Here is a 26,119-nt window from a genome sequence, read left to right as displayed (position 1 = left end):
GAATTCTGATCATAATCCTGTGTTAAATCTGCACGTGTATATATAAAATATACGTATGTGTTATACATTTATGTAAAGAAAGGAAGAGAGAGACAGACGTGTGCATATAATATGTAAATGCAGTTTACATGATAGTCTGGCTCTGGTGTGTGATTCATAAAATGTGAAGTATCTTTACCGTAACTTTAGGGAACAATTCACAAATCTAGATTTGTAGTTCTACAGTATAAGTTGTTTTATCCATCGCTCAGAGTAGGCCCTAACATTTGTAGTTCTACGGTAGAAGTTGTTTTATCCATCGCTCAGAGTAGGCCCTAACATTTGTAGTTGTACAGTACAAGTTGTTTTATCCATCACTCAGAGTAGGCCCTAACATTTGTAGTTCTACAGTACAGGTTGTTTTATCCATCACTCAGAGTAGGCCCTAACATATTCCATTTTTACCCCCATTTTTTCTCTTCAGTATGAATTTTCCCATTCATTTCAGTTGAGTGCGGTAACTGCATAAACTGCCTACTTATTAGGCTTTACTCTGGTTATGGAAGTATTTACATAATTCAGTTATGTGCTTCAGTTGTTTTTTTTTTCTTTTAGTGTAGTTATTTTCTAAGTGCGTGGTCCGAAATGTTGCTAATGCTGTTTTCCTATTGACTAGATGTTATTCCTTTGGTGTTTCACTTTTCTTTCTCTCTGTATCTCTTTTTTTCACATTTTAAAGGTGTTAGATTTTGTTTGTGTGTGGTTTTATATGGACTGAGTTGTTTTACATACCCATTTTATTTTTTGAGTAAGACTGAGCTTCAGTTATTGATGTGTGGAGTGGTGATTAATGTTCTTGATGCATGCAGGACAGTGTTGGTAATATGTGCAGTTCTGCTCAGATACATATTCTTATCATATTCTTTAGTTATTTAAGATATATAAAGGTTGCAGTAATGGTGGCCAGCGGTTCTTGATGTCTCATGCACATAGTAGGTGGTGATATTTTCCATCATTTGTAAAGTTCCCATAGATGGTCTAGCTGACATTGAAGAATCAGGTGCCCTAAACGGGCCACTAATGATCTGGCCTGTTACTTTCCATCCCAAACGGTCTCTGCAGATTTAAACTGGGTGATTAGGTTCCAGTCAGAAAATTCAATGAAGGTGCTATCCTTCTTGGCGATTTGCCCCCCCCCAGTCATATTTGGTGATAAACATTTCTAGGGCATTGTGGACCTTGGAAAGACCAACATAAATCACTCAATGCAGGGAGTAACACACAGTAATACACAACACTGCAGTACATGAAATGTGTTAGGAGAGAGAACAAATTCTCAGAAGAGTACTTACCACTCAGCTGGAAGTATGAATTCTGGAACGATGCTGTAGGCTGCTTTCCCCTTTCTACCCAATGTTGATTAATTTATATCTGTAACATAAGGAGGAGACCGCCCCCCTGGGGGACATCCAGAATTCTAGTATTTGGCTGATCACATTAGCAGGTGCCTCTGGTTAATCCCTTTGTTTATGAATATACTACAGCAGTTAGTCCTGTACGTTACAGCTGGACTTTCTGCAGAGTGTAATGTGCGCACAGCGTTTTACACTTGTAGATTTACTGTTTCTAATAAATAATTCTTTTAAGTGTTTTTCTGATTAAATGGCTGTGCATACATTTTATTCTACCCACTAAACCCTCTGTGGGGTAACCCCAGATGTTGAATGAAATTAGTGATTTACCCCGATTAAGAAATAAAAATCAATCTGTTGCTCGGTCAATCAATGAAATGAGTTGCTCTATCCCAGATTACAAATTAAAATAAAATATACCCCGGTTAACAAATTAAAATGATTAACTATACTTCTGTACCCTGGTTAACAAATAAATAAGTACATGCATGAACAGTGCCACCTCTGTCAGTGGGAATTGTTTCTGGATGAGATATATCTGCTAGTTTTACTGAACTCTGTAACCTTTCCAACCCTTTTTAACCCTTTGTGTAATGTTCCTGGTTACTTGCAGACATCGGTGATTGAACACAGAACCTTTTCTTGACCATTTATACATTTGGGCCAGGAACTTAAGCACATTGCATGGAGTTCTAGAATCACTAAGTGTACAGCTGTTTGTTTATAACACCTACAGAGTGTCATCCTTTTTGAACTTTGACCCTGACAACCACTAGTTAAAAAAAAAAGTAGGTAAAGTCTGTTTGTGTAGTTATGAAAATTAAGAACCTTCTTTCCTGGTATGTCATTTTATTTTCCCTGCTTTCTGGCACCTGAAGCTGACAGAGAGGAGAGGTGAGCACCAAGGAAAGTGGCAGCCTCCCTGTAAAGGTACAGGATGTTTTTTATGCACCCACATTCCTCCCTTCCCCCTGTTTACCGGCAAGTGTAATTCAGTATGTGCTTTTCTGGGGCTGCTGTAGTGCAGACTCTCACAAGTAAGATACTTGTCTTTAATCTTATTTAATGTACTTACATGAACAGGAATGTTAAATGCCCTTAAATGGCAGACTAGATAAACTTACTGTCTTTTTTTGTTATGAAGCAGATATGGCTTAATGTTTGTATTGCTTTCTTTGGCAGATTTCATTCCAGGTTCCTCTGCTGTTCTAGGACTTCTGTAAGATAATGACGCTATTGCAGGACTGGTGATAAACCAGTATCACCTGCACACTCCTGTCCATCCCCAGTTGATGCTTCCAGTGCCCATGTCTGCTAGTTCATCCTAGGTCATCTGTAGCACAGTGATGACCAGATCTCTGCACAATATGGCACGGATCTCCTTCACCACCTATACTGAATGAATCTTTCCACGTTACTGTCCTGCAAAGGTGTCGTTATTATTCTAGAAAGGCAGTAGAAAACAAGCAGCTCAGACTGCCTAGATTTGCTGTAGGGCCGTTTGTTTCATTGTAAAGCATGTGGCTCTGAAAGATTGCACACCCTTTATTCATTAAATCATTGTTGCTGTATGTGCAAAATGATAACGCCATGCCAAAAAAATCAGGAACTTGCAGTAAAGGAAAGCTCTGTCACTGTGTCTGGCCAAGCTCCAGGAGAGTCATTTTACAGGCACCAGCTGGCAGCAGATTGTTTATGAGACAAAAAGAGAAAAACACCCAGATTCTTTGCCTGGTTTGCAGAGCTGTTGTATTTCTAGCTGTTTATTGTTTTTGATGAATGACATATTTTTGAGATGTTTTCAATGTTATTTTGTGCATATACATATTGTTATCATGCACATATGGAGTCAGACAATGTTAGAAAAGTTTGTGTTGACAACTTTCTTACAGGAAAGGTTTTGGCGAAGAAACAAATGACTGAAAGCTAAGATTGTGAAGTGTGCTTATCAAGCTTTTTTTATATAGAAGGCCAAGCTAGACCAGCATAAATGGATTAAGACCCCCTCTCTTTTCTCATCTATGTTTCCTGTACAAGTTCATTAATATTATAAATTATAGATGTAATGAGAAGGGGTCATAGTAATGGGGTTGTTACAAGTGCGGGACCATTGTACATCTCCAAATAGATCTGAAATTGTTGATAAGATATTACTGATATATGTAGAGATAAAATTCCACAGTTTAGCAAAGTATAGAGAGTAGACAAACCCCCATCATCATTTTTATATTATTTACTAGGTGGTTTGTTTAGTGACAGCAGTTCTCTGGGGGTATGTACCAGTTTAATAACTAGTGGCAGGACATCTCTGTGGGGCATAGAAGATGTTGTGAGCAGGCCCCTGCTTGTAAATGGTTCATCTACCACGTTATCAAGGGTACCAGAACTGATCAGAGATTTGGGATTCATGGCTAGGCTTAAAAAGACCCTTGTGGTCATTAGCCTAGTAAACACCTATGAACCTAATAAGCTAGAAGATAAGATGACACTAACAGTTGACGGCATGAAGTGCCACACAGACTTGTGTTCAGTTAATGTGGTAACTTGGATGCTTTGTGGATTTATTACAAGATTAGTTCAGTTTAGCTAGCTGAGTAGACTGCAGGTTTGTGAAAATTGATGAGGCATACAGGAGATTTAGGAGTAGATAGTCTGAGCTATAATCCTGCATGCATATTCTGTTAGATGTTTCAAATTATAAAGATGCCCTAGTTTATGGTTAGTTTTGTTTTTTGAACTGTGTGTTAGTTTTGCTGATTGAATAACAATACACCAGAGAGTGAAGATTCACGATAGTTTTGTATTTTAGATTCACGATAGTTTTGTATTTTAGATTCACGATAGTTTTGTATTTTAGATTCACGATAGCTTTGTATTTTAGATTCATGATAGTTTTGTATTTTAGATTCACGATAGTTTTGTATTTTAGATTCACGATAGTTTTGTATTTTAGATTCACGATAGTTTTGTATTTTAGATTCACGATAGTTTTATATTTTGTACTAGCCCTTTTTTGTTAGTTCCATTAGCCTGAAGATTTGAAATATTTGTTTAAACTGTTTGCAGCTTTAACGAATTAAGGATTTAATTTCAACAAAACTTAAGTGAAGCCTTCTGCACCATCGGTCTTCATCTGGGTTATGCGCCTTCTTGTCACCATAGTCTGTCCACCCAAACCACAGTGCATCTAGCCTTGCTGTTTATGCGTACTCCGAGTGCAGTACTTCTAGCCTTGCTGTTTATGTGTACTCCGAGTGCAGTACTTCTACCCTTGCTGTTTATGCGTACTCCGAGTGCAGTACTTCTAGCCTTGCTGTTTCTACTTACTCCGTGTGCAGTATTTTTAGCCTTGCTGTTTGTGTGTATTCCAAGTGCAGTACTTCTACCCTTGCTGTTTATGCATACTCTGTGTGCAGTAATTCTAGCCTTGCTGTTTATGCATACTGTGTGTGTCCGTGTGCAGTTCTTCTAGCCTTGCTGTTTATGTGTACTCCGAGTGCAGTACTTCTACCCTTGCTGTTTATGCATACTCTGTGTGCATGAATTCTAGCCTTGCTGTTTAAGCATACTCTGTGTGTCTGTGTGCAGTACTTCTAGCCTTGCTGTTTATGTGTACTCCGAGTGCAGTACTTCTAGCCTTGCTGTTTATGCATACCCCAAGTGCGGTCTTTCCCTGCCCAAACCACAATGCTTCTAGCCTTGCTGTTTATGCATACAGTACGTCTAGCCTTGCTGTTTATACATACAGTGCTTTTAACCTTGCTGTTTATGCGTACTCCGACTGCAGTATTTCTAGCCTTGCTGTTTATGCATACTCCATGTTCACTACTTCTAGCCTTGCTGTTTATGCGTACTCCAAGTGCAGTGTTTCTCCATGTTGCGTCACTGTTGCTATGACTGTGAAGTCAGAGTGGTACTTGGCAGTGGGTAACAGGCTGTATTTCATTGAGTTTCGAACATTTTAATGGGTCTCATATTACTTCCTGTCTCCAGGTGTGGACATGAGATGATGTAATGGTGCATCTGTCATTACCATGTGCAGGGGGTTGGCATGTCCCTGTCACTGTTGCATAAGGCAACTTTGCTCTATGATTTTTTCCAAAAATTGTCAGAAGTCTGTCCTATTCAAGTACTCCTTTCTTTCCTTCCAAGATGACCTTCTTCTTGTCCTGGATGGAATGCAACTCAACAGATACCTGATTTTTGATACAAGCAGGGATGAAAGCACAGAATTCAAAGGATCCATCTTTATGCTTGTCTTCTAGCTTTGCAAACGTGTCTCATAATGTAGTTGTTCCCTATCCTTTCACTGCTGTTATTCCATGGAGGCATATGAACAGTTAAGCCCCCACCTCATTTTTAGTTTGTCTCACACTCTGTCTCTTCTGCCTCTCTCAGTGCTCAATCCCATTTAATGGACAGTGCATGAGCCCCCCCCCCCTCCCATGCTTTTATTTTTGGTTGCAGATAATCTTAATGGAGATTAGAGCAGCCAGTAAAAAAGCAGCTAATGTGCAAAGTCTCTTGTTTGGTTTGTGAAGTGTGCTCTGAGTTGCATTCTGTTGCTGCAGTGTGTTGATAACCAAATAAGCCTAACAGATAAAAAAAAGCATTGCTTTAGGGAGCTGGCTATTCATTGTCATGTAGTAACTCAGTGGAAACTGGGGGAATTAAATGTAGGAGAGCCAGACAAACCTTTTAGGTAGTCCATATCCTTCTGAAGATGTTTAAGGAAACTAAATTGATGAAGATATTGGAGGGGATGACCTTTAAGCCCCTTGTTTTTGGTTTATTCTCTAATGCCATTATTAAGTTATGTTAAAACAAGTTATAAATTGAACATGGAAGGAAGTGATTTGATTGTAACTTTTAAAAATTATTTCTTAAAACATTTACTATGCTGTGGAAGTCTTAGTGAAGTTTTATTCAAATGCTGGTATATACAAACTGTTCAGCCTTTTTTATAAAAGTCTATGTTTTGCTGTATAACCTTTCGCCTAGCATCTGCCTGCCTGTGCAGATGTTATCAGTCACGTACTTTTCTGTCGGCAACCATTTCAGTAAACAAACACTAATTTCGTAACTGTTTATTTGCTTGTTTATTGCTTTCAAAAGTTTTAGCAGTAAAGAAGCTGCTCTTGTCCCTTGTCCTGAAGGTACGGTACAAGTATTGCATGCTGTAGTTACCACTGTGTACTGTAGTTATTCTCCAGTTACCTGCTTTAGTTCATTTCAGGGTGATGGGAGAGGCAGAGTTTGTCCATACACTCTGTGATCACGTGACAAAGATACATTTTGGACAGTACCCCACTGCCTTCTAGTGTCTCAAATTCAGCTCGAGTTTAATTTTTGAAATCCACTAGAAAGGATCATTTCAGAAAATCGGTGGAAGGATTGTATGATTGTGGATTAATGCAGTGCATAACACTGAATTTTGATTGTCTGACACATCCATCATGTGACACATACTAGTCAGTGTGTGTAGCATCCATTGTTGTAGAGGGTGGAGGAAACTTTGTATCGTCATCATCTCCTTGGATGTATACATGAACCATGAGGCAACCAGCTCATTTAGCGAAGAGTGATAAAGCCTTGAATGTGGCCTAGGGAAACTGATTTGGGTAGCAGTTTGGCACCCTTTGAAGCTGTCATGGTGAAGTGAGGAGTGACAGGTCATTACTAGCTCACTTATTGTCAGGGCAAGATTTAGGGGACATGGCAGGGGCACACAGTCCAGGAATAGAGTCTCTTGTGATAATTGGCTAGAACGTAGAATTGCTCATTCCTGTTGGGGGCAGTCTTGACGGACAAATCACTTGCAGAAAAGAGTGGTAATCTTCCCTAAAGTTCATTGCACACATAACCCTATAGACATGGTACTGAGCATGGATTGTGGAATTAGGGTTAAAGAAAAAAAAAAAACAGCCTCTGACGGCTCCCAAATAGTGCCCCACCTGGTTAGCTGGTCACTCTACTGTAAGTGGAACAAAGGGACCCATTGGCCTAAAAGGGGACATATAGTTGGCAGACAATGGGGGCATATGGTAGGCAGACAATAGGGGCAAAACGCTGGAAAAATGGCCATGTGGCAGCTTGGATAAGTGCTTATCATATCTTTTAATGACCCAACAATTTTTTTCATATTGTATACAAACAGTACGTGTACAGTAGAGCAGAGTGGGATACCTGTTATAGTGAAAGGAAGCCAGTAGCTTTGAAATACGTCACAAAACATTCCTGTTTGTTTTTGCTTATTGCTGTACAGCCTAAATTGCTAACTTCTGGAGGAGCTGAGTAAAAACTAAACAAACGAGTAACTGCTGCACAGAAAATAGAGCCAAATGCTAGTTTGTTATGCTTAGTCTGTCAGGACATGGATCCCCAACTTAAAACAACAGGGCAAGTCTTTTTCCAAGACGTGAACACCCCTGTATAACTAAAGAAGACAAACTGGCGCCCACTTAACCAAAGAGCAGACCTGCTCCTGGTATCACAACAGTCCAATCTTCTGCTGGAAACTGCTCTCCTTCGATTAAAGTTAAAACTAATAAGATGCAACCCCCCGTGTACAACCTAAGAAACCTAAATTACTAGGGTTATAAAACACAAATCCCAAACTCCAAGCTACATATCTCTGTGCATTCTCAGCTCTCTGGCCCAAACTGTGGGAGTCCTCATCACTTGAAATTAACAATTCATCATCTTCTTCCAAGTTCTTTTGTCAACTAAATCACATTTACTTAGTTAGGCAGAATGTACCTGTTAACCTACCCCTCTGATTGCATCATTTAAGTCTGCTTTCTGCTTTAACTCGTCTCCACTCTAAAACAACTAGTAAGATCCTTTGCACTTTCCGTACCTTTATTTTATTTTACGTTAACTTCTCAAATGTTTTGAAACTGCAGTACATGTAAATTAATACATTGGATTTACTGTGTATCCAAAGCTTTACTGTGTTCCTGTTTTACTATTACTTATGTGTTATTGTAGTATTGTCTATTTTGTATGCCTGGTCAGTTTTTGAGTGTGAAATTAGTCAGATTTCATAAGTGCTATGCCCTAGTAAATACATTAAAATAAATAAATCCTTTTTGTCTTAATTCAGATTCTTAATGAAGCAGTCAGGCTTGGGCAAGTCATCAGATTTGAAACATACTTGACCTAAGGCAAGAAATCATATATCCGACTAAGTCGGGTAATAAAGGAAGGGCATAGAAGACAAGTCACAGGGGATGACCCATAGCATCTCTGGAAAGGTTTCACTTTTGCACACCTTCCTTTAGAAAGGTAGCCTGTGATAATTACACCTGCTTTCTAGAGGAATTAAAGATCATTTTGAAAATAAAATAATGTATTTATTTAAAAAAATTGCAAATAAATTTTTAGGAAAAAAAGCAGAGGTAAGAGACTTGCTGGTCTTAGAAACTATAAAAAAAAATCCATTATGTACATTTTTTTTTCTTAGTATTCCTTTAGGGTTTCATTGTCCTAAGTGTCATTTAAATAAATTTTTGTTAATACTGATGACAATGTTACATCCATTATGTTAAATATATAGCATTATTGGTGCTTAGATGTGTTGCTGTAGCTGAATAAAGCCCTGACTATGCCACCCATATCTGATTAGCGGCTTGGCACACGTGAGGTAACTATGCTACCCATATCTGATTAGTGGCTTGGCACACGTGAGGTAACTATGCTACCCATATCTGATTAGCGGCTTGGCACGTCAGGTAACTGGCAATTTGGAGAAGAGAAATGTCAGGGCTCTGCCTGCTCATCTTTTTTATGAGGGAAGGTGAATATGTGCTTGGGGTTATGTGGATTCAGGTTGAATTCCTGGTGAAGACCAGGGATTGCATGGAAGTGTTGTTCATGGTGTTGGTGGGGGAGTTATTTAACTGTGTCACACTCTGAGCTGTGGTCACATATCGTAAAACTCACTGCACACTCACCCAGAGACTGCACTGAGCATGTGCAGTGGTAGTTAAGGCTTCGACCGTCCTACTAGACTGCCAGATTACAGATGCAACAGTAGTATGATGACTTCTACATGCGAGTCCAGTCCTTGTCCACTGGGACTTGCATTCACACCCATACCTGCTTTTACTAGGCCCCTACCTGGCAAGGTAAAACGCTCGTACTTGACCCTGATGAGTGTGATGGTATAGAATGTTGCTCCTTTGCCTGGGTCTCTGGCCCCGCATGGTGATGGAAAGAGAACGAAATTACCCCTAATACATGGAACATTTTTTAACATTGGTGTTTTGCCTGGATCATGGGCCCAGTCTGGCAAAGAGCTGAGACTTACAGTTAATGATGGGCACCAGTGAATGGGGGTGGACAAAGCTGTGGGAGAGGCAAGTCAGCGGTGGCAGTACCTACTGGCAAAACCTACAAGACAGGGGGAGTACAATCCTGAAAAAAAGGTATATGTGTGTATACACACACACATACATACTTGTGTGCACACATTTGATGACTGTATTTATGGATTCTGTTTTCGTGGTATCAGAGCATGTTTCATAGTGGCAGTAGAATGGTGGTCGTGACCTGATTCCAGTAGGGTTAAAGAACAGCATAACCCCACAGAGGGAGGAGCATTCACAGACTGTTCCCTGACAGCTGGACATACAGCCACCAGTTGCTTTTTGTAGGCCCATTTGCACCCATATTTTAAAGCATAGCTATACTGGTATACCTCAAGGTTGGGTAACGTCCAGGGCCATATCATTTCCACTTTCTCATGTTTGGATTCTCCTTTAAGAACCTGATTTAAATTCTTCAGGGTCTGACTGTGGCAGCTGTGTAATGGCTGCACAGGGCACAGGCAGGTGCCCATCTGTATCATGGGTGACCCTGTTTCTGGACTAAATGTTAGAGGCTGCAGTATCATGAAGACAATGTAAGAACTGACTGTCACTTCACTGTGATGTGCAAGAATACCAACTGGCCCTTCTGCCCTGGCCATAAGCCTTGCTGTACAGCACACTTTCTCACTGAACATGTCACAGATCATAGAGGCCCATACATGCTGCATGGTTTGGTGAAAAAAAATGGGGAAATCTGTACCTTATAGGTAGTAATCTAATGGGGCTATAGCTGCCTTGTTTAGACCCTGTACCCACCCACAGTAGACAGCTCTGTGTGCTGTCTAAACGCAGATTATCAGTGAGGATGGGGAAGAGAAGATGAAGCTATGAATTAAAGTGGTGATGGGCTGTGACAGCAATTTAGAAAGGTGTATTTTATGGAACGGGGGGGGGGGGAGATAAGCACCATAGCAGAAAGGTAAAGGCATTAGAAAACAGTGTGCTAAGACTACAGTCTGATGCAGTTTGTGTTGTAAAAATAGATAATGTGTGTGGTGTAAGTTAGTGTAATGCTGATGGTTAACTGCGGAGGGGACAGAACGTTTCCTGTACAGACTGACTGGGGATAGTGTTCCTCTGCTTGGCCGGCTGTAGGAGGGGGCAAATTGTTCCTGTACTGTCATTCAGAGAGTATGCAGACCCTAATGCAATGTGATACATCAAATGATAGGCGCCCATTGTGTTTAGTTCCTGATTTCCTGACAGGAACAGCTTCCAGTGCTGGGTACATAGGAAATGAGAAAGGAAGGAGGGTGTTTTATTTATCTGTTGTTGTCCAGGCACTACGACAGTTAGGAGGTGGTAAACTGGGATACAGGAAATTTATACAGTATGTTCCATCTGTGTCATGTAGCCACTTGCAGTATTAAAGTGCTTTTGGTAGCTGCAAAAAAATGTTAAATAGCATTAAAAACAGGAACTTTTTCAAGATTCCTTATCCTCTGTCTGAAATAAGCGCAGCTTCAACATAGAATTTACTGGAAATGTTGGATGAGCACAGCTGTAAGAATATGCCTGACTGGACTTATCGTCGAGCTCTTCTGTCTTCCAGCCAGCGACATCGGAGTTCTCTCTTGCGTGGAAGAACATTAGGTAACATTTTATGAGAAGCTTTGTCTTGAAGTGATATGGATTTTAGTTGCTGATATGGAAGAAAATTAGAGGTAAACCATTGTTTTTTTTTTAATCATTCAAGGCAAAGGTCCCTTCCTCCAGGATACTGAGAGCTGCTGACCTGTTTCTGTCATGGAGATTGAAGTTGCCTCCAAAGCTAGATTTGTACTAGCATTCCTTCTGGCAAGGCACAGTGCAGTTCATACCACTGATAACCTGTTTTTGTGATGAATTTGAGGAGCTGATGCACAATTCTGGTGAGCAGGGGGCATACCTCTCAACTGAGCAGAGTTATGCATAGTGTCCATATTTCTGGTCTGTTCCTCATAAAATTTGTAGTTTTCTGGTAAATCACTGAGGGCTGAGGTCATTAAATAATGACAGACGTTTAAGTTTCAGACTTCATATCCTTCAGAAAATGTACATGAACACAACACCTTTGATTCTAACAGCTTTCTAAGTTTGTAAGAGTAATATTTAAAATATGTCCCTATGTGTTGTGCCTTTGTCCCCCAGTTTTTTTGGCTTTGTCCGGATTCCTTGTGCTAAGAGTTTGAGAGGTATGGGGAGAGGGGTGGATTCATTATCCAGCACACGGCTTTGTAGTCTTTGGGGAGGAGAATGAAGGAGGCCTGATAACTCCTTCCCTGTTCTCTACAGTGAAGCGAGACATTATTGAGGCATTGTTTGATAACGAGACAAGGCCACATGTGTCACCAGTTATTACTACATGTTACAGAAGGCTGAGGAACGAGAAAATAATATGTTCACAGAAGCTAGTCAAGGGCAGTTCAAAAACTCTTGAATTGTGTATCTAACACCCTCTATTTGTGTATCTAACAACCTCTATCAGTTTTGGTAAGTGTCAATAAGTTCTGTGCTGCTGTTCTTGGAATCCTAATAATTTGCCCCCTCCCTATCTGTAGTCTGGAATAGGTCAGGAAATGTGACCAATCACCATCCACAGGCTTCAGGTAAGCAGCAAATGATAATTGTGTTTGAAAATGAGTTGGAGGGAATGTCCTGTGGAAGTAAGTGCTGGGGGAGGGGGTTCTAAAATACTTTATTATTTTATCCGTCCTTTCGTTTCATGAAATTTAACGTTATGTTTAAATAACACACTATTTATAAGTGTGTTATTCGAAGGCCAATAAGTCTTGTAACCGTTCATACCTCGCTTGTACCTTCCCTTAGGATGGAGTCTCATAACCATTCGTAACTCGCTTGTACCCTCCCTTAGGATGGAGTCTCATAACCATTCGTACCTCGCTTGTACCCTCCCTTAGGCAGTCCATATTTGTCAGTACTTGAGTAAACTTGTGGACACCCATCCTCTCATCTAGGTTATGTTTAAAGAAAGATAGTGACTCACACAGCTTGGGCGTCTGCGGTGATGCAGCAGTTAGCATTGCCGCCTCACAGCAAGAGGTTTTCCAGTTCGATCCTTGGCTGGGGTGCCTTGTGTGCGGAGTCTGCATGTCCTCCCTGTGGTCACATGGGTTTCATCCGGGCGCTCCGGTTTCCTCCCACATCCCAAAGACATGCTATAGGTGAATTGGACATTCTAAATTGGCCCTAGGTGTGAGTGCGTGCATGTGTGCCTTCTGTGGAAGTTTGGGCATCGGGCTGGCAACTCAACACCATAAACTTCCACTGCCAATCATGAGCTGACAGGAGATCCACTGTAGCGACCCCTAACCGGGAAAAGCCAAAAGAAGAAGAAGTGACTCGCACTGCTTTACACTCAGGGGAAGTTTATTCCTGATGTTTTGGAGCAGCTGAGAGGTACAAGTGTCCTGCTCATAAGAAATCTTAAATGACTTGCCATTCTGCAGCATCACATGGGATGTGCACAGGTCTGGAAGGTTTCTGAAAACACAGCACACTAAGACAAATGTTAGAGTTTTGTTGCCTTCATTTGTTTTTCACCATCTAGTTGAGCTTGATTCTTAGCATAACCCTGTGTTTGGTTCCTCTGCTTTGCATGCATTGTTCATTTACTGTGCATGTTTGGCCTGTCTGCTGAGGTTGTACCCATATATAATCATGCACATGTTCTATCCATCTGTTGTGGCTTTGTGCATGCATAGTCATATATGTAATCATGCACATGTACTATCTGCTGCAGTTTTCCCCATGCAAAATCATGCATGTGTTCAGTCCATCTGCTGTGGCTTTCCCCATGCATACTCGTGTATGTAATCATGCATGTGTTCTGTCCATTGCTGCAGCTTTGTTCATGCATAATCATGTATGTAATCATGCATGTGTTCTGTCCATTTGCTGCAGCTTTGTTCATGCACAGTCATGTATGTAATCATGTATGTGTTCGGTCCATTTGCTACAGCTTTGCCCATGCATAATCATGTATGTAATCATGCATGTGTTCTGTCTATTTGCTGCAGCTTTGCCCATGCATAATCATGTATGTAATCATGCATGTGTTCTGTCCATTTGCTACAGCTTTGCCCATGCATAATCATGCATGTGTTCTGTCCATTTGCTACAGCTTTGCCCATGCATAATCATGTATGTAATCATGCATGTGTCCTGTCCATTTGCTACAGCTTTGCCCATGCATAATCATGTATGTAATCATGCATGTGTTCTGTCCATAATCATGCATGTGTTCTGTCCATTTGCTGCAGCTTTGCCCATGCATAATCATGTATGTAATCATGCATGTGTTCTGTCTATTTGCTGCAGCTTTGCCCATGCATAATCATGTATGTAATCATGCATGTGTTCTGTTAATCATGCATGTGTTCTGTCCAGCATAATCATGTATGTAATCATGCATGTGTTCTGTCCATTTGCTGCAGCTTTGTTCATGCACAGTCATGTATATAATCATGTATGTGTTCTGTCCATTTGTTGCCCATGCATAATCATGTATGTAATCATGCATGTGTCCTGTCCATTTGCTACACTTTGCGCCTACATATAATCATGTATGTAATCATGTGTTCTGTCCATTGTTCATGCACAGTCATGTATATAATCATGTATGTGTTCTGTCCATTTGCTACAGCTTTGCCCATGCACAGTCATGTATGTAATCATGCATGTGTTCTGTCCATTTGCTACAGCTTTGCCCATGCATAATCATGTATGTAATCATGCATGTGTTCTGTCCATTTGCTACAGCTTTGCCCATGCATAATCATGCATGTGTCCTGTCCATTTGCTACAGCTTTGCCCATGCATAATCATATATGTAATCATGCATGTGTCCTGTCCATTTGCTACAGCTTTGCCCATGCATGATCATATATGCAGTCATGCATGTGTTTTGTCTACCTGCTGCTGTTTTGTCCACACATAATCATGTATGCTTTTGGTCCCTCCAAAATGTCTTTTTGCAAAAACTGTGCAACAGTTTGGTGCCTTTGCTTTGTGCCTTTGTGTAACTATGGATGATTTTGGTCCCGTATGTGCCCATGCATAATGATGCGTATGTTTGGTCCCCTAACTGTGGTTGCATGCACAATGACGCATTTAGTCATCCTGCTTTGCCTGCATTCTTTTCATCAATGTAAGTGATTCACAAAGTTGGTAACACCGCTGCAGGTATGGTTGTTAGAGATGCTGTCTAGGCGCTAGGAGCACCTCTATTTATAAGAAGTGAAGCCAATGCAGAGAGCTTATTTTAAAAATAACAGCTATGCAAAACAATGTAGAAACAATAGTGTAACAGTTGTTAAGTTGATGATAAGAGGAAACGAAAATCTTTATTTGTAGTTTAATTTTTTTATTTTCATTTATTTTTACACTAAAATGTTCATGTAACTTTAGTTTGTTTTAGTTTCCGCACGCACACTGTGTGTACACTTACAAAATAAATAATTAACTATAAATAATTAACTGTGATCTGTGTCCGTTGACCAGATAAGTTACTTCAGATTAACCAATGTAATTTCTGTCCCTCTGCAGCATTTGGTTACACCATTGCAGCGTAGCTACAGTATTACTTTTGAATCCAGTGACCTTTACAGCAATGGTTTTGCACTGCTACAAGTGATGGCCATTATTAGCAATTCTTAACACAGAAATTGCTAAATTGCCTAGAACACTTCTTTGCAGTTATGTAAGGCAATTGATTTCATACTGCATTTTTATGTCAGCTGCCACCAATGTGATCTGTCTAGGTAAAAAGCTTGCTGTAATGAATTGGTGTAGTTGCCTACAGCATTTTGTAATACGAGTTAGTTGCATAACATGTTGATCTCAGCAAACAAAAATCTCGCCTACTTTCATAGAAAGCAGAGTACAAAGTGGTGTTTTAAAGCATTGTATGTCTCTGCATTACTCCTCTAAGAGACAGATTTTTCATATACACCTCTCCCCATAGAACACCTTTTAAGCCAAGCTTTCTCTAGTCCACAAAATAAACCCACTTCTTGCCTTTCAGGCATGCACAGAAGGAAGTGTGTATTTATTTATAATTTTATGTAACATTCAGTATCATTAGCTCTAAACACGGTTTAATTTATCAATATTTCTCATTGTGCTGCAGTATAAAATGTGAATGGAGGATTTATGGCTGTTCCTCAAAACTCCGTCGGTAGATAAAACATTCGCTGGCACAGTGTTAGCTGAGTTATATCGACTTCATCTGGCAGTACAGCAGTGTCAACCACCATCTTCCCCAGTAACAGAGATTAATGAAAAGAGAAAAACATACCCCAGTGCAAAGAGTGGTGTGCCCCTGTAATCCTTGAGTTAGTAGTATTGTATCTGAGTTTGCTGCAGATCAGAGAGAGAAATGAAAACTACAGCCTGCAGCAGCCTTCCCTCCATGTCTCTCAACTGTCCAAAATTTTCATATTTTAGATCTGTTCCTCATAACATTAACTGTTTTCTGGGAAAGCACTGAGGCTTTAAGTCATTAAATAATGATATACATTTGAATTTCAGACTTTATATCTTTCAGAAAATGCATGCTGACACATCCTGCCATTCTAGTTCTATGTTCGTAAGAGGAATATTTAAAATCTGTCCCTATTTTTGAGTATTTACTGCCTCTTATTATTTTAGGCTTTATCTAGATTTTTTAAAGTAAGAGGCTGAGAGGTATGCTTCCCTCACTCACTACAGCTGAGTTACAAATGAAATGACTCTGGCCATTGTGTTATTAGGATTGGTAGTACACTCCCTCACTCACTACAGCTGAGTTACAAACGACTCTGGTCATTGTGTTATTGGAATATCACACTCGTCTAGCTGAGTAATACATTAAAAGTATATCTTTAGTGCATAGACTGTGTTTGGGGTGTAATATAACAGCAAAGGTATTGCTTTTACATAGTAGTCAGTGACAACCAGTATATTAACACTAGAAGATTAGTTGTCATTGCCCAGTATAAAAAATAACATGCCACTGTGACAGAGCAAAGGTTAGAGAGCTTATCTTGGGTCAACACACCATTGCCACAACAAATGGTGTACCTGTCCTGTGCACCAGAGACCGTGGCAACCATTTTACTTATTCAGGAAGTACAGGTGGGGTACATGTTCAAGGAAGCACCACATTGTTAAACAGATGTTGGAAACTGACAGATGTGTGAGCAAAAACAAGGTCTGGGGGAAGCCAGTTGCAGATTATATTGTATATATTAAATCAGAGCATTGCTGCAAGTCAGGATTGGGTTCTGGTTGTCAAGTTGTTGGGGTGACCTAAGGGACATTGTTTAGTCTTGGAGGCTCTTAAGGCAGTTCATTGCACAACAGGTACCTTAAGTATGCAACAGCAGATCAGCTGACCTGCGGGTTGCTATGCCTACCTTTCTGCGATATGCTGCAGCAGCTGGTTTACAGTGTCATTCTGAGACAGAGAGTAAACGTTCATCACAGGGCAAAGCCACTGAAGTCCAACACTCTTGTGTAGCAATGCATCTGATAATGCAACATGGCCTTTGCCAGGAAAACACCTTTCTTGTGCAGAGGACCAGACCCCTTCCCCCCGTAATATGCAAGCCAGTATCAATCTAACCCCCTCTCCCCAAGTTGCACCTTAATTTCCTAGTCCATTTGTTGAACCCAGATTGTGTAGGCCATAGTCAGCGTTTTTTCTCAATATGCCACTGTGCTGGACACACCACATTTTTGTCATTTTCATGTTGTTCTGGTATTAACTGTGATTGCATCTAAAATATTAACCGGTTTTTAGATGGAGTACTTAGTCCCCCTGCAGGAAAGCTTCCTGAAGGTACTTCATTGGGCAGGTTGAGAAATAGATAAACCAGTTATAAACTTGTACCAAGTGTATGTCACTGCAACAGCATCACTCACTTCACCTCTGCCCTACTGATAAATGTACCATAAAGACCCCCTCAGAAATAGTGGCTCTGATGGATCTAGATTTTTGAGGTGAAGCATATTCATCTTGTATGTTAGGCAAAGGTCACCTCTGACAGTCGGGCAGCATAGGATAGATTTTGAGACCCTTTATCCTTTTGGTGAGGAACTTTGTGGCCTCTCCAGCTGCCGCAATGGTCGGCTCAGATACATTCCAAATGGGGCTCTCTACTCAATCATTGGTCTGATGAGTCATGAGTAAAGGGAGACTATAACCTCCTTGATCTAGATGAGAATCCCTTCATGATAAGGTGGGCAATGTAGAAGGTCTTCCTAACTACTTTAGCTACATGGGTGTCGAATGACAGACTACTATCAACCTGGGTCCCCAGGTCCCTGATAACTTCTTCTGTGCTCAGTGGATTGCCTCCTATTTGGTAGCTAGGTATGACTATGCATTTTTGGCATTTAACGTGGCTCTGGCACCAGTTATCCGTTTCTGTGAGACCCTTCTGAAGGATATCTGTGTCAGATGTGCAGTTTGCAGTCATCTGCAAACTTTGTCAGCCATAACCCTCCTGTGTTTGCTTGTACTTCAGAAAAGTAGATGCCAAACAAGTTTGAGTCTGACATCAACTCTGACCCTGTGGGTTCTGTCACTCAGCCAGTTTGCAACCCATCTTGTGATGTATGGGTTAACATTTAAGCTGATGAGTTTTTCAATGATACCGGGTATTGTATCAAAGGCCTTAGCCAGATCGAGGTAGGCTGTATGGACTGCCTTTCCCTCATCAATGGCTTTGGTGACTGTTTCAAAAGTCAACCAAGTTTAAAAGGCATGATCTGCCTTTGACAAAGCCAAACTGGGTTGGATCCAAAGTCTGCAAATTCCCAATGTCTTTATTTATGAGGTCCATTATGATCCTCTCCATGGCTTTGCAGATAAGGCTTGTCAAGCTAATGGGCCTTGTGAAGTGGGACCACAGTTGCAGTGCGCCACTGTCCAGAGGTAAGACTTTGATTAAACAGCTGTCCTAGCTGTGGGTTTAATTCCTCATTGAGTTACACCATCAGGTCCCATGGATGATGTGTTTTTGGAGAGCAGTTCTCACTTGGGCGCTGGAGATGTTTGGGGGCTGCAATCATTTGGTATAGATATCTCCTTTTGGGGAGGGGAGAAGTTTGCACTGAACCTGTCAGCCAGTATGTTGGCAATGTCTGTAGGATCAGTAATCTTCACATCATTTTGAACTAGTTCTGAGCATATCTGGGAGTTTCCTCCTAGGTTTCTAACATAGCTAAAGAAGGCCTTATGATTGTCTTTTGAGTCTTTAGCTATTTTTCTCTCAAATTTGCTTTGGATGATTTTATGAGAGCTCTTAGTTTTTACTTATAGTGATCAAGGGTGTCTTACCTTTTAAGGATTTTGCTCTATCTTGTAGTAGCTTCCTCCTTTTGTTGTAGAGTTTGTTTATGGCTGGGGTCCACCAGACTGGACGCTTGCCTTTGGTACAAAGAGTCTTTGTTTTGCTTGGGATTGCCTTATCCATGCAGTCCTGCAGGTGCTGGTAGAAGGCATTTGTAAGTGATTCAGCGGCTTGAGTACTGTTTCCATCAAACCCGGGGCCTTAAAGGAGACCACACTAGTCTTTAGAAGTGTGAAGTCGGCTTTTGGGAAGTTCTTTACTGTGGTCTTTTTTATTTCAGCTGGGGGTGGGATGAGGACCTCCAGCGAGATTAGTTTGTGATCTGATCTCACCAGTGAGGGGTATACTTCGGTGTTGAACATTGTGCTCCCATGTTCGTGATGATGAGATCACGTATGTTATCTCCTCTTGTGGGGATGGTGACTAGTTGTTCCATGGCATTTGAGTTTATGAATTCCAGGAACTTTTGGGCTAGGGTGTTTGGGCTTGAGTAGTGTTCCCAGTCTATATTTGGGTAATTGAAGTCACCTAGTATGATGGTGTTTGGTGATACATTTATCCCTCTAGTGTTTTCAGGAAGGCCATGTGAGGTTCCTGAGTTTGTGAGGGTGGCCTGTAACATGCTACTATTTGCAGAGCAGTCTTGCCTGCACCTGGATGGTCTCCGATGCATCATGCGTTGCCACCAGTCTTGAGGTGTGGGTGTCCTTGATGAATATGGATACCCCCTCCTTTCTTGGTATTTTCCTGATTTTGGGGCGCATGATATGAGGTAAAACCTGATAGCGCTGGGGTGCTCTCAGGAGCCTTGAACCAGGTTTCCGTCACAGCACAGACATCGATGTTCTCCATACTGAGAAGGGCCTCGCATTTTGAGATTTAGACTTCTGGCATTGAGCAGCATTACCCTTAGTTTATTTCTTTTTTGTGTTCTAGGGTGGTAGGTTTAGAATTTGAGCCTTGCCTAAAAGGCACTATAGAGCCTTTGCCAATATCCGAATCCCAGGGGTGACAGGTGCAAGCTGCCCTCCAGCGTGGCTTGTCCAGCATGTCATCCCAGGCAGACAGATACTGGATCCCCTTTGAATGACACCAGTGTTTAAGCCAATTGTTAAAGCTGATCATCTTATCTCTGTATTGTGGCATCATTCTTGGTGAAGGTAGGATACTGCTCAAGGTCAGGGTCATGCCTGGGCTACATAATCAGAGAGCTCCTCAATGTCTCTTTTCATGTAGTCCAAGGAGATGTCTCAGGTCGTTTACACCAGCGTGGACAATGACTGAGTCATATTTGTACCTGCTGTTGAGAGACCTGAGTGCTTGCACAGACAGCTTACTGTGACCTTCTCCTTACTCAGTCTGGTGGCGGGACATCAGTGTGTCTGACTATGGAGTCACCAATGACTAGTGTGTCTGGCATTGTGTTTGAGGGCTGTGACTGTTTGACACTCTGACTGTGAGGTCTATGTGTTGCAGGTGTTGTGTTCTGAGGTGGTGGTTTTGGGTGTCTGCTTTGGTGGCCTCTGCTGTTTTGGTAGATTTTGATCAGAGCCTCCGAGTATGTCTTTGTGTGTTTATGTGTATGATTTGAGGTTGTAATGGTACTATGTGAGACTGGGTCTATAGTGTGTGTGGTAACCTTCCCCTCCTGACTGGTCTTGCCAGTCCTATGTTGAGAGAGCTCAGCCTCCAGTTTGGCCGTATAGTTGCATCTCTCGCATGTATTTGTGTTTTGTGGGAGGAGGAGAGGGTTGTCTGTGTACATGAGGCAATTGTAACATTGCCTCAATATTCCCAGGTTCACCAGCTGAGCAGGAGATGACACTAGCAACTGATCCCTCGACATGCTAGAAGGATAGACAAAAAACTTTAAAAAAGATTCCGGGGGATGTGGGTGACCGAGAAATGTAACGTGAAATGTGCATCAGGGTTTGCTTCTTACAAGTTTCTCTTAAATGTATGTCGGGGTACCCTGTCTATCAACAGTGAGCTAATCATAAATGTATGTCAGTGTACCTACTCCATTACAAGTATTTTACTGTTAAATATGCGACAGGGTACCCACCCCATCACCAGGTTCCTACATAAATGTATATCGGGAAACCCACATTGGCACCAGTTCATAGGTTCATAGTTAGGTACTGGGTTATCTGCCCGAAGCCATATATTAGCGCAGCCACGTTGTGCAGTATTCACCGCCCCTTTGGTTGGTTCCCTAGGCCCTTGATCTAGCAGCTAGTACCCTTGGCCCCTATCTAGTAGAGCTGTTGGTATGATCCCTGGTGTGAACTTTCTGTTACCCATCCACTCGTCAAGGTTCCTCTTGAAGAGTGATAGTAAGGGGCTCTGTCTTATGTGTCCTGCTGATATTTATTTTATTTATTAGTATTTGTTTACCAGGATAGTCCGTCTGGGCATAAGTTGCCCCTTTTCAGCAGTGGCCTGAGGAATAAAGCTTCAAGTATGAATTTATGTGCAAAAGATACAAAACACAAATAAAAAAAATACAACGACTTTAGCCAAGTAATGGAATGAATGCAAGTAGAAAACACAGTAAAACATAAACCAAGGTTTACCAAAGACAACAGAACATGTCGGAAGACAAAAAATGTTGTAAGTCATGAATAAAATCTAATATACGAGTACAGCAATTGTTTAAAACAATGAAAATGAAATGAAAGAAAAAAATTATTTATGGGATCAAGCTTTTTAAAAGTGAGGTTTGAGGAAAAAAGTATTGTGTTGGTGGATGAGAGACTGGTACAGCAGTGCACAGGAGGAGGAGGAGCAAGATAAGATGGCAAGGGTGAGAGGGGACACCTGGGAAACAGGTAGAGGTGCCAACATACAAAATAGTTACATCAAGTTTTGAATGGGATACAAGTCGAAGTAAATGATTAGTGAATAAACTAACTGAGAGGAAGGTTGAAGAAGGCGTGAGTGGGAGGATATAGGATTATTGTCATGAAAAGCCCACTGTACTTCAACCTTATCAGACCATTCGTAGAGTGCAGTGCTCCCTTTGGTATGTACCTGACCAGGTATATGCAGCAACTAGAGTGACCTCAGAGGTTCCTTACAAAAATAATGCAAAGCATAACAAACCTGCCTTATGCAGAGCCACCTTAAAGCACTTTCTCTCTACTCAGTCTCCTACAAATTGCTGAGGGGCGATCTGTGCCTGGTTTATGAGGCATCCTCAAGCACTACACTTATGAATTTCCTGCATATTTGTAAGTTGGAGTACCAGAAATACAAGCTCTCAGGACCTGAATTTTGTCTATGACTTAAACAGAACATGCTGGAGAGAGAGATGTGTCCCAGAGACTTCTCGTCCTATGGAACAGGCTTCCCCATCCATGTGAAGCTGAGTTAGTCTGTTACCCAGTTTAAATGTCACCTAAACCAGTGGATGGGGAATAAGAAATTTACACCAGGCCTGGTACCCTTGGCCCTTATTGACAGAGGTAACTTATAATTGCCCGGCCCTCAATGTCCTATTTTGATACAAGACATCAGTATTCTTTCAGGAAAACTTAGCTAGGCTTAGAAACCCTCCCCCGGGTCGTTAGCCTGGTAACAAACTATGAACCTATAAAAAAAGAGGCTGTAAAGTGATAGCGTACTGTTTGCGCCTGGTTAAAGTGAGCTACAGAAGTGATGTGGTGTGATGAGAAAGGAAATGAAAGAAGACTGAGAGAAAAAGTAAGGTAGAGAGCCAGGAGATGTTGAAGGGAAATAGTAGGGTGTAATAAAAATAAGGGGGAGGATGTGACGAGGAGAGTAGAAGCATTAAGAAATGGATAAAGTACTGGCCTCCGAAGTCCGTGATTATGGGTTTAAATGTCATCTGTGGTGCTAAAGCCTTTGGGTAGTTTGGTTTAATGGTTAAGGTGTTTCCCTCACAGGCACAAGGTACAGGGTTTGATTCTCAGCTTAAAAAGCATGGCTAGGCTTAAAAAGGCCCCCTAAGGTCATTAGTCTAGTAGTCACATAGGAACACAAAAAAAAAACACATGAAAGGAAAGTAAATGGTTTTAAGAGAGAGGATGATAGAGAGACAATCTAGACATGTCATCATAGTGTCCTTGGATAAAGCAAGAGATCACATAGTTTAGAATACTCTGTGTGGATGATTAGGAATTTTTGTCAGGCCAGGAGTCGAGCAGGAGCACAGTCATGTGTTCTTTAGGTGGTGTTTTTACTGAGACTTGAAAGATTTCACCTGAGGCATTTGTTTAAAGGCAGGGAGGATGGAGTTCCAGATTTTTAAGATGTAGAAGGAATAGGGAGGATCACAAGCTAAATGTGCGTCACGGTGCCCACTTCATCACCAGTGTCTTACTGATAAATGTGTGTCAGGGTACCCACCTCATTACTAATGTCTTACTGAGAAATGTGTTGGGGTACCCACCTCGTCACCAGTGTCTTAGTGAGATGTGTGTCGGGGTACCAACCCCATTATCAGTGTCTTACTGATAAATGTCTGTCAGGGTACCCACCCCATTACCAGAGTCTTACTGATAAATGTCAGTCAGGGTACCCACCCCATTACCAGTGTCTTACTGATTAAATATGTGTCAGGGTGCCCACACCATTACCAGTGTCTTACTGATAAATGTGTCTGGGTACCCACCCCTGTCACCAGTGGCCTACTGTTAATTCTACCACAGCTGGGTACCCACACTGTATGAGAAGTGTCCTACTGTCAGATATTTATCTGGGCAGCCATCCTCTCAGGATACACAGCAAAAGTGACTGACTGTCTTGCTGTTATTTCTTTGAAGACATTTGTTGACCAGTGAATCTCAAGAGTCATAGATAGCAGTGTTTTTGTGCAGGACTTTTGGTTGTTGTGAATGGGAAGTATTTGTGTGAGTTCTGGTGGCACTGATGTCTTTTCTGAATAACAACCATTCTGTAAGATTATTTCTGTGTTATGTATTGCATTGATGTTCATCGTGTTTCACTGTTGCAGTTATTACACTTGGGTTATCCTGCTGGCAGGCTACCCGCAGTCGGCCTGAATTCCAAAGTCCTGGTCTGGCGTCGGTTGCTGTCGCCCCTTCCCTGACGTCAGTGCGCCAGGGGTATAAAAGATGCAGCCGACGCCATTTTCTTCAGTCTTTCTTGCCGCGTGGTGCCTGAAGCAAAAGCAGTTCGCAAGTGCCGGTCGGCCAACTCCTGAGATTTTCAAAATCGAATTTCAGATCCGAAGTCTTCATTAAAGCTAAGTACCCCATTGGGGAAACTTTTTTCTTGCTCCAGGTCAAGCCAACCTCAGCTTCAAAGGCAAAGACTAAAACAGCTCTAAAGACAAAGAAACACGTACAGCATTCTGCCGGACAGACTTCCATGCCTAAGAAACAGATGCTTAAAATGGCCGAATACCTAATTACTTTGATCAGAGGTTCCCATCCTCCTCCTGATAAGAGGCCTAGGCAAGAGACAGAATATGACTCTTCTGATCAGGCTTCCATTTCCTCTGCCTCCTCTTCTGAACAGGGATACTCTCTTCCTCTCTATGAGGATTCTGATGCTGAAGAATCTATTCCTTCAGCCTCTCCTCCTGAGGATTATTCTTTTGGGGAAACCCTGCATACCATGAGGGAGCATTTTCACTGGGAGAGCCAAGATTACTCAGGATCTAAGAAAAGGCTCAGAGACTTTCTTTTACTACCTCAGCACAGACCTCTTGCTATTCCACCTGTTCTAGACATTGTAGATGATGTATTTTCAGAGTCCGGCCTGTCTCCTGACTCTTTACCCCCTGCACCTGTTAAGCCAGACAGATACTACAGGGTTCCAGACTCTCATAAATTTCTATATAAAAACCCTGCTGCTGACCCAGAAACTATATCTCAGGGTCCCAAAGGGGTCAAGGCTTCCACTGCAAAAAACCCTGTCCCCTCTGATAGGGACTCTAGGGCACTGGACAGATGGGGGGGGGGGGTTTACACTTCTGCTACCTTGGCTGTAAGGGCTTTAAATTGTCAGTTTCATATACTTACCTCATTACACCAAAAGGCGTCTCAGGCGGATTCTGCAGTTCCTCTGCTCCTCTGCCCTCTCCAAATATTGCCTCATTTATTATTAATAATTCCAAAGCCATGTTACATACAAGGTATCGGAATATTTTATCTTGAAGCATACATGATAGCAAACACAATTGTTTTGATATATGATCTCTGTCAATGGGTATTTGTTAAAAATGTAAGGTGATAACTTCAATTTTTAAATGCTAAAATAGAACAACAAGTTAAAGGTACACACTCAAAAGAAAGAAATACTGGGAATATCAGCAATACTTAATGTCACTACTAAAACAGAAAATGTTGACAAATTCTGAATGTTCTGATAACAAGGAAATGCAGGATTTATTGCATGCAACTGAACAAGTGGGAAAGCATACTTTGCAATGTGGTTTTGATTCACTGGAGGCCTCTTGCAGGGCCGTTGTTACGGGTTCTGTCATTAGAAGGCATGCTTGGTTAAAGGAACAGAATCTGCCTGATCATGTTAAAGCAAAATTATTGGATGCTCCATTACAGCATGATACTTTGTTTGGTGTTAAGGCAGAAGAGGTATTGAAAAAAATGGAGGATAAAGCAAATCTATGCAGACAGTTAAGGATTTCCTACAGGTACAGCCACCCAGATTTAGCAGGAACTGGCCTTCTAAGAATTGGTCCTTTCCAGTGTCAGACAGGCCACAAAAAGGCAGATACAGACACCCTAGAGGCAGATCCCAGCCCCAAGGCTCATACAGGCCTAAACAATGGGGTGCTTCTACCTCCAAAAGCGGAGAAGACAAATCACAGCCATATAGGAAACAGTCCCAATGACTTTCCTCTGCCAGTGCCAAGCACTTATCTTTTGGCAGCACCCTTGGGAGGAAAACTAGCACTTTTTTCACAAAATTGGCACATAATCACCCAGGACAAATGGGTCTTGAATATAGTGTCTCAGGGCTACAGGTTCCACTTTCACACCCTTCCAAAGACAAAAGGTATGCCATA

The 26,119-nt window shown here is 41.5% G+C and overlaps 1 protein-coding gene across 3 annotated transcripts in view; it reads left to right on the top strand.

Moving 5' to 3' along the window:
* Nucleotides 1-26,119, top strand: part of RASAL2 (RAS protein activator like 2) — a 1,712,944-nt gene that overhangs the window by 529,053 nt on the left and 1,157,772 nt on the right. The window contains exon 1 of one of the 3 annotated variants that reach the window (XM_044085262.1): nt 11,133-11,356. The exons of the other annotated variants lie outside the window; for them this stretch is intronic. Within the exon in view, the coding sequence (XP_043941197.1) occupies nt 11,248-11,356 (109 nt within the window). The 5' untranslated portion in view covers nt 11,133-11,247. Of the gene's footprint in view, nt 1-11,132; nt 11,357-26,119 lie in introns of those variants that run through there. 3 annotated transcript variants of the gene reach the window in all.

Source organism: Protopterus annectens, chromosome 10.part0 (genome assembly GCF_019279795.1).
Source record: "Protopterus annectens isolate FY-2018-M chromosome 10.part0, PAN1.0, whole genome shotgun sequence".
NCBI classification, from domain to species: Eukaryota; Metazoa; Chordata; order Ceratodontiformes; family Protopteridae; genus Protopterus; species Protopterus annectens.
This window is presented reverse-complemented; position numbering and strand designations above follow the sequence as displayed.